Here is a 9,857-nt window from a genome sequence, read left to right on the forward strand (position 1 = left end):
CTTCTCTTGGGTCCGTGTTTTGTGGGTTCTTTTCTCCCATGCTTTGTTCTGGTAGCTGAGATAGGGAGGGCTTTCCGTTCTTTCTGATGATTGGTCTCTTCCATATTTAGTCCAGAGACCGCTCTCTCCAGTCCCTCTTCAGCACATCCTCTGGTCCGGGTCTCAGGCTCCAGGTGGACTCATTGACCCTCCGCTGTGTACACTAACCTTCCATGATCAGCCATAGGCCTGGCTCTCTGTCCCATGGACTTGACTGGACCCTTGTTCCCCTTCTAACAGTGTCTCCACTGTCCCCAGCTCTGTCCAGTTTCTTTCCCCTGACCCCAGTTTGTCTTGGGGGACGGGGCCTGATCAGAGTGCCTTGTAGAATTTGCCAAGCTTCCTCAGCTTCTCCTCTAGCTCGTGAGCCAGCTTCCTGAGAGCTTCAGCCGACTCTGACTGTGCCCCTTCCTGCAAATGCTTTGACTTTTTCACGAGGCTGTCAACATCTTGCAGGAGAGACACACCTGCAGTGGTGGCACTCCTGATCCGAGCGTCGTTGCTCATCCCCAGAGGGGTTCCTTTCAAGGTGGCCTGCACCCTTCTATCATGTTGGGCAGGGATCCTCCCGGTGGTGGCATGGATCCTGGCTTCTTCTTCTAAGCCAGGGTTGGCTCTAATCAGCCTGAGGGCATCCATATGCTGCTGAAGGGCTTCAAGGTCTTTGGTGATATCTCTGGTAGCCTGAGGGAACTTGCTGGCAATCCTTGCCACGGTAGATCCAGCCTCCAACACATCCAGGCCAGGTGAGGCCTGGTGACCGGCTTCAACTTCATCCAAAAACCTGCTTGCCTCCTCTGCGATGGAGGTGGCAGCATTAGTCACAGTAGCTGCTACTCCCAGTCCCAACCCAGCAGAGGAGAGCATCAGACTGCCCTCCGCTGTCACTGGTGCCAGGAACAGACCAAGGAGGCCGAGGATGTCAGAGGCAGTGCTGAAGGAGTCAGCCACGACATTGGAGATGGTGCAGCCCCTGTGCACCTTCTCAGTGTGCTCAGCCAGGGCATGGAGCTGCCTGATGTGCTCATCCACCTCTGCTCTCAAGCGAGGAAATGCTTTCAAGAACTTCTTCCTGCCCTGCAGGTCCTTCTGAAGTCTGTGTCTGTCTGCTAGGGCCGAGAGTGCTGCCAGATCCCTCAAAACTTTGTGCAGTGCAAGTGCCTTAGCCCTGTAACAGAAGAGGTCCAGTGCGTGACAAAGACAGCTCCTGTCTGTGTAAAATCGGCTGTGCCAGGCCCACCCTACAGTTATGTACACTGTAACCACCCACCAGGAACTCTAAAGATCTATAGAAGTTCCCTTTTGGTGGGTGATGTTAGGTCTTTCCCAGGCAAACTTTGTGGTCCTTAGTAGGGGGTGAGTTGTTGTTATAAGGGCTGGGGAGACTCAGTTGGGAAGGTGCTTGCCACGTAAGCATGCAAACCTGAGTCCCGTACCTCACACCCAGGTAAAAGGAGTCGAGCCCAGAGGCATGGTTTGCAATCTCAGTGCTGGGGAGGCAGAGACAAGTGGATCTTTGGGACTCTCTGACCAGCTTGTCTGTCTACTTGGCAAATGTGAGTCCAGTGAGAGACCCTGTCTCAAAAACAAGGATACCTTCTAAGGTACAACTGAGGTTGTCCTTTCTCCCTTTTGTACATATGTACACCTGCACATGTACATGAACACAGACATGTAGGCACATGTTTTATAATATTCATAATTGGCATGTTATTGGTAGACATTGCAGAAAGATGTGTAACTACTCAGGTAAATGCCATCACCTCCAGAGAGATATGCCGAGTGGCGGATCAACAATACCACCACCAAAATGTGTGTCCTGAGGTGGGAGTCTGCAGATAAACACTGAGCCCCGAATGACCTCAAAGCCCTGAATGACCTCAAAGCCCCGAATGACCTCAAAGCTCCCTTCACTCAGGGAGTGTTGGTGTGCTGTGGAGATTTGATTTTCCCCCAAAACAAGATTTCTCCTTGTCCTCAGCTGCTGGAATGTCCTCTACAGCCCTGGCCTGGCAGAAAGGTGTGTTCACCTAAGCACTTTAGCTGTGAGACCATGCAACTTGAGTATCTTGAATCTGAAAGAGTCTAAAGAGGGGACCACTCTCGGATCATGACTGATTATGTGTGCATTCTATTCAAACTTCAATCTTGCTCAGGACCTGAAAGATGGAACTGAGGAGACACAGGGTCTTGGTCTTTCTCTTTCCCAAGTGGCCTCTTGTTGTTTTATTGAGGATGGGTGGCTGAACCTGACTTCTCCAGATTCAGACTGTGACCAGGAGTTTGGTAACCATGTGGGCAGTGATCAACAACTGTTTTCCACTCTTGAGTCTGTTCTCAGCAGCTGCTACCAACTCATGTGTGTCTTTGCCCCTGCACAAGTTCAGCCAAATAAGTAGTAATAAATAGTGTCCTCTGACCTTGACACACATGCCCACATGTGAGAATCATACAGATCTCACATACTATAATCCACTAATTTCAAAAATGAAATGACCCTTGCTTCTGTGGGTACCATGTCTCCTCAACCTGATGAAGCTGCCTCCCAGGGAGATCATGTTAGAAGAGTTTCTAAGGATTGTTGGGGAGTGCCCTAAACCCCATCTCCTAGGACTGTCTGGAGTGAGTGTGCCTGCCCAGAGAGAACCAGTCATGCAGGGGTTTGGGGGCAGTGCTGGGGCATCCCATAGAGGTGACCTGGGCAACTTGGTCTTAGATACAAATGCCTCCCAGGCTCCATCTTCAGTCAGCAGGCGGTGCAGGTCATCTCTGCCAGCCGAGTCCCTGAGATGCCCTGGGCCTTCCATGATGAAGTGTCTGCTCTCTATGTGGAAATAAAGAATGAATCAGAGACAGGCAGAGGGGCTGAAGTGGTATGCAGCCCAAGGATCTTATGTCATGTCATGAGCTTTGGTTAATGACATTCTGTTGATTGATTCACCAGTGCTGTGGACTGAATTGTGTCCTTTGGTTTCTATGTAATAGTCGTAAGGCCCAGTGTCAATGTTTATAGACAGAGTCTCCATGGAAGTTAAGTAACTGCAAGGAAACATTATAAACATAGATTCCTAATTGACAGTCCTGGTGAAATGACTCACCCACTCATCCACTCACTCACTCGCTCATTCACTCACCCACTCACTCACCTATCCACTCACACACTCATTCATTCACTCACCCACTCACCCACTTACTCACTCGCTCATTCACTCACCCACTCACCCACTCACTCACCTATCCACTCACACACTCATTCATTCACTCACCCACCCACTCACCCACTCACTCACACACACACAAACTCATTCATTCACCCATCCACTCACTCCCACACTCACTGACTCACTCACCCACCCACCCACTCACCCACCTACTCACTCACTCACCCATCCACTCACACATTCATTTACTCACCCACCCACCCACCCACCCACCCACTCACTCACTCACTCAACTCACTCACTCACTTACTCACCTATCCATTCACTCATTCACACACTCACCCAATCACTCACTCACTTACTCACACACTCACCCACTCAACCTCCCACTCACTCACACACTCACTCACACACTCACACACTCACTCTGTCACTCACTCACTCACTCACTCACTCACTCACTCACACATTCACACACTCACTCACTCACTCACTCACTCACTCACTCATCCACTCACTTATTCATCCTCACACTGACTCTGTACCTCTGTCTTCTTTCCCTCTCTGTTCATACAAAAACAGCAGCAGAGGCTTTGTAAAGATACAGCAAGCCTGCTCCCACTGCAAGCCAGGAAGAGAGCCCTCACACTAACAACCTGACCTTCATGATTTACAGCCTTCCAGAGCTGAAGGAAAAGGTAGACTTTGTTCTCCCTGTGCCTGTGGTTTTGTGGAACACATTGTGTTGTGGGACACACACACACACACACACACACACACACACACACACACAGGTGCCACATTGATTTGCAGGGGAATGAACTGTGTTCATCTCAGAGTGAATTTCAATGCTGGCTTACCTCCACCTTGAACATCTGGCACATCAGACACTGTGGTACCAGTACCTTCAGAGGTGTCTTTTAGCCTCTCTGGTTCTGTCACTAGTTTATTGGGTCAAAGAGGAACATTGGAAAATGGAATGGTTTCGATATCAGAGTGTGTAGAACACAGCAAAGATATTGATTTTGGAGTTATCTTATGTTCATAATGAATGTATATGTGTAGATTACAGACAAAACGACCTGCTTTGGACAAGATTCCAGGAGAAGGGGAGCTTTACACTCTCTGGCCTCTCAGAAATGACACAAACAGCCAGTGAACCATGGTGACCGAGGAGGTGTGACTGAGCCACATGTTCTGCTGTCCCCCACATTGGCAGGCTCTCCAGGTCACACCAAAGAGGAAAGGTGGAGGGAAGGTAACCCTTACTAGGTACCCAAGCTAGGGCTTGGACGTGGATCCCTGCAGACATAGGGTCAGGTCACTCACCTTGGTCCTTGGTGGCCTCATCCTCATCTGATGTGGAGGCCACCAGGTCTAGGCTGAGAGCAGAGAACAGGCTTGGTAGAGGATCACGGCTCCCTCGAGAGGCCATCAGTGCTTCTGGAACCTTGACACCGGTCACAGGATCTGTGAGAGGTTTTTCTTACAGATCACTGGATGCTCAGGCTCTAGGGAAGAAGAAACACTGTGTGGGATAAAGTGGGGATAACTGTAGGAAGGTCAGGTAGCCAGATATCTGGTTGTCCCACAGTACCCCCAGAGTGACTGCCAAAAATCACAGGGACTTAATTCACAGAGCCCAGTCTTTCCCTGAACCAGGTAGCTGCTACATAAGGAAGTCAGTCATCTGGCTTCTCCTGTCTCCCTCACCCAAGCCAGGGCAGAGACCTCCTGCCCTGTGGGGTTCAAGGGAAGTGTGAGGCCTTGAGGACACACTTGTGAAAAAGATTCAAATCAACACAGGCAAAGGGGAGATGGGAAGAACATCCTGGTAACTACTTAGGAGTGGGAATACCAGCTAACATCTATGGAGGGACTCTGTTTCAGGGGCCTGAGCACCCAGGCTGGGCATAGGACTCCGCTAAGAAGAAGAAGAAGAAGAGAGCATGGAGCCTGTCTGCCCCCTTGCGTCTTCCACTTTGTGATGACAACTTGTTTTGCTGCCACAAGAATATCCTGTCACCAAGTAAGCTGCGGCCTGGGCCATGCTCTGAGAAGTCCCAGTCTCCTCAAGTGAGCTCAGTAAATATCTCTGTAAATTTCATCCTTGCAAGTCCTGTGTTACAGTCACAAGATGTCATCAAGACACCCTGCCATGGAGGGAAAGAATGAAGTGCCTTCCTTGCCAAGTACACCTTGGTGGGGTCCTTCCTCGGGTCTATTTCTCTATAGACAGGATACGAAGAGATTCCGTGGACACAGCTGGCTCTTACTTTCTGCAGCACACATCTAGACATTCCCCTAGCCCCACCCACCCACAGCCCTGATCCTACTGAGGGTTCTTTCTACCCGCCTCTCTGGAGTCATGGATCTCCATGGTGAGCCTTCTCCACCACAGAGAACAACTACCCCATGTTCACTTGAAGATAGGTGTGTCCCTTGGGCTGGAGCACACCAACTGCCCAGAAACAAGTCACTTCTGTCTGTTGGAAGGAAGCTGTGAGGTGTGCCTTCCTGGATGTCCAAAGGTTGTCTTCTCTATTGAGCCTTATTACCCCAGGGCATTCCTAAGAAGATGGCGTCTATGTTTGGCTACCATGTTCAAAAGACTCCACCACCACCTGTCCCCAGTGTCCTCTACTCAGAATTTCTTTCCTCAGACTTGAGGTCAATAACACAGTGACTGAGTGACTCTGTCCTGACCAACAAGACAAAAGAAGGCTGCTGAGGGTTTTTTGGGGTGGGGGGCTTGCCAAAGGCACTGGTGTGTAGGAGAGCTGCATCCTTGCTGCTTCCTTCTTGCTTCACAGGTAAGGACCTGAGAGACTGTCTGCTGAAAAGTTGGACATTCAGGAGACAGTGTGCATTGGTTAAGTGTCTGCACCATGGTCCTTAGAGTTCTATGTGAGTCTGGGCATGAGAGATGAGTCAGTGGGTGAGTTCTTGCCAAGCATGCTCTAGGCCCTGGGATTGATACCCAGTACAACAAAATCAAGTGAATATGTACAAATTTGTCTTGCTCCACATGTATTATGCTCTCCTTCTGGCCAGCAGGACAGTGGGTCTTTTTAGAAAAGCTACTGCTTGGGTATATCCCAGGAGGTGTGAGGATGGTCCAGTCCTTTCTGCTCCTGGCCAACTGAAGTCTCAGACCCACAGGCTCCTTTCTCCAGCAGTGCACAAGCTCTCTAAAAATGGCCCAGCAGGAGTCTCAGCCCAGCATTTCCCAGTGTCTGCCTGACTTCATCCCTTGGGCAGACAGGGCTGAGCACAGCGAGCTCCTACTGAGAATCTGTAATTCTCACCATCTCTAGAATGAGACAATTATCCCTTACCCCAAGGTAAATAATTCAAGACCTGGGACCTATGACAGAGAGTCCCCCCTCCACACCCCGCCTCAGCCTGCTGCAGTCCCTCTGCTAATCCCTTCATGCAACTTCCAGCCTACACTGGGCTCTTCCCTATCCTTCAAATGCCTCCATGCTTCACCATTTGAAATCTCAAGGCCACCTCTTTCTGGGTGGCTTCTGCATTCCCTCCCTAGACTGAATACAGGGTTTTCCTGGGGCCCTCTGTACTTTAGTGTTGATCCAGCGTCAGCATCAGCCATGATACCAGTAGTGCCAGAACCATCTAAGTTGATATTGTCCTCCTGGGCCCAGGGTTCCCATATCTATGCTCTGGGAGACAATTTTTGGACATATAGTCACCAATATCTGAGAATATAGCATCATTAAAGGAAAAAAAGAATGACTACTTTTCAATTTTCTTCTGCTTCCTCCTCTTCCCTTCTCTTTATCATCCCAAAGATTCTACAATGTTCTCTGCTTCAACAGGCACAGAGGACCAAAACTCTCCCTCAACACACACACACACACACACACCTGAAGTCTGACTGTTGACCTTGTGATTAACCAACAGCCTAGTGTGCTGCTTATGGGATTGTTCCTATTTTCCCTCCCTGGTTCCACACTGACACCCTTCCCCACCTAATACACAGGGAACTATTTCCCTCTTCTCCATCCCCTACAGATAGAGGCCAGAACAGGCTCAGATTCTGTGACCCACCTGCTCAGCCTCTTTCACAGACTCCTCAGTAATACACACACCCTGGGTCCTCAGTTTCCCCCAGGGCATAGCACAGATACATGCACAGAACAGTTCTTGGCACAATCTCTGGGCTTCTTAGATCTCCAAGACAACATTTGTCCCGAACCGGTCTAGGCAGCTACAGTCCTGGTGCAACATCAGCGTGCTCACAAGGACCAGTGAGTTCTGAGGCTCCTGCCCTCCTCCACATCCCTCAGTTCCCTCATTCCCCCACTGCTCTCCACCCCAAAATCTGCTTTCTGTCAGGAGTCTGCTGGTCCGAAACTAGGCATTCCATCACCTGAGCTGAGCCCCCACCACATGGTGATGCCATCTGAGGGCTTGCCCATCCTTCTTGTGCTTAGTGCAGAGAGAGCCAGATGCGACCTGGCTGCAAGTCCAGTTCTTCTGAACTCAGGGCTGGGGATGATGCCTAAGTTCACTGAGTCCATCCCTAGAATGAGGCAATTATCCCCTATCCCAAGGTAAAATCGTGAAGAGGAGGAGGTAGAGGGGCTAAAAAGGATGAACTTACCAAGGAGTCTGGTCCTGGCTGAGTTTGAACATACACAGATGGCCTTAGCTGTGTAGACTCTGTCAACAGCTGCACATCTGAGTCGTAAGGAGAAACAGCCTGTGGCCTGATGGACGCAGCTGGGAAATAGAAACTGAACGTCTCATCTGGACACACCTGGTCCAATCAGCATCCTGCAATGGACACTTGGACGGTGCCACCCACTGCCCCACCCATCTTGCTGAGTCAAAAGAGTGACCTCAACTCAACATTCCCTATTCTGCTCTGGGTAACCCATCTCTGGTGGGTTCTCCATGGTGGGAAGACCCACCACCACAAACTGTGGAGCCCTCCACAGATCACTGCCAGCCCCTTCCTGCTCTGGCAAGCCTCCCCTGTGCCCTCGCACACCCCAATCCCATCCCTCTTGCACTTCAGCGGAACATCCCAGTGCCGTTTGGTTGACCAGAACAGTCCTGCTGAGGGTGGCCGGCACAGTGCTCAGACAGCTGCCCATGTGGATTCTTCTGCCTCACGTTTCTGCTCTGAGCTGAGACCTTTCCAGAGATTCCTCTGAGAAACTCCAGCATCTTCCATGACAGACTCCCTGGCTCCCTGCTTGGCCCCCATAATCCCCTGAGTAGAGGAGCCAAAGCCCACCTCTGACTGAAATTTGTGTCTACAACCTCAGGCGTGGTGGCTTTCCTCCATGCAGGAGGGAATGTAAGCATGGCTGTACCTCAGTGGACAATTTAGCCTTGTATGTGGAAAGGTTCCATTGCACACATATGTCCTGCAGCTTAGTGGCCATGCCCACTCTTGAGAGAAGGACAGCAGGTGACATGGGATCCTCACCCTAGTACTGCCAACACACTTATTTCAGCATTTATGAGTTTTATTCCTTATTATCCACCTTTTCTTCTTGTTTTGCAACTGTTGTGTTAATATGGAGGGAGTGCTGTGACTTTCTGTTGGGGACTCTGAGGCGCTGGGAGAGGGAATGGCTTACATCCCAGAATTCAGGGACTTGCCAAACTCAAACCAGGATCCAGCATTAGACATAGGACAACTGTGACCATACTTTCTTGCTTGAAGTCACCTGGGGGCTAGGTTGTTCAGTTCTCAGCCCCTACTTCATGTGCCTCACAACCTCCTGTAATTACATCTCCAGGGGAGCTAACACACTGTTATGATCATTGTAGACACTGCACACATTGTAGCACACACCGACAACCAGGCGCGCGCGCGCGCACACACACACACACACACACACACACACACACACACACACACATGCGTGCACTCACTCACTTACATATAAAGAATCAATAGAATTTACAATGTTTTTTGTTTAATGTTTATTTTTTCATTCTGTACCTCTAAACTCTCTTGCTCTGTCTCTTCCTCCTTTATCACCAAGGGTTCAGCTAGACAGTGAGAGAAATCCACAGCCAGATGCACATCATGAAAATATGGACAAAAAGCTGACGACTCTCAAAGCAGAGCATAGAATGAAGCAGAACATTAACCCACTCCGGTATAGAGCCCACATGGCACAGTGTGACCCTGCTGCAGATTAATCTGAAAGACAGAAATAAGGATCTCATCCTCCAGGTACACAAGCAGAGACCATCCCACCTGGACATCCTGAAGATATGCTAAGGAAAGGCTCAGTAGACCAGTGACATGACAAGAAATGTCACCCAGGGGGCTGCCACTTCAGAGGTGAGGATGCCAAAAAGACCTTTGGTCCAGAGGCAATTGTAGCCAATAGGAGTGTGAGCTTAATGCAATGGGAAGCCACCCTGCAATGACTTGGGAAAGCAGAGGGTGAACATCAGCACCACCTAGTGGATCTCAGAGGGGTCAGCAGCGAAAGCATCAGGGGACCCTGGTTACATCCATCCAGTCCATACCATGAAGAATATGCTCAACTCAAACATGCTGGACACTGTACTAGGTGCCCTGAAGCATGGGTCCATCTCTCCACTGGTCTCCCTTTCTCTAGGGACATCATATAATAGGGACAGGGGGTCTTCCAGCTAACCAGG

The 9,857-nt window shown here is 50.0% G+C and overlaps 1 protein-coding gene across 1 annotated transcript; it reads right to left on the minus strand.

Annotated features, from left to right (window-relative positions):
• Window positions 1-351: 351 nt before the first annotated feature.
• Window positions 352-8,436, minus strand: LOC118596709 (apolipoprotein L2-like). The gene is made up of 4 exons (XM_036207589.1): window positions 8,343-8,436; window positions 4,530-4,670; window positions 2,737-2,863; window positions 352-1,207 (listed from the first exon to the last, which is right to left on the minus strand). The coding sequence occupies exons 1-4, from the start codon at window positions 8,434-8,436 to the stop codon at window positions 352-354; spliced, it is 1,218 nt and encodes a 405-aa protein (XP_036063482.1).
• Between the last annotated feature and the right edge of the window lie 1,421 nt (window positions 8,437-9,857).

This window comes from Onychomys torridus, chromosome 16, assembly GCF_903995425.1.
Source record: "Onychomys torridus chromosome 16, mOncTor1.1, whole genome shotgun sequence".
NCBI classification, from domain to species: domain Eukaryota; kingdom Metazoa; phylum Chordata; class Mammalia; order Rodentia; family Cricetidae; genus Onychomys; species Onychomys torridus.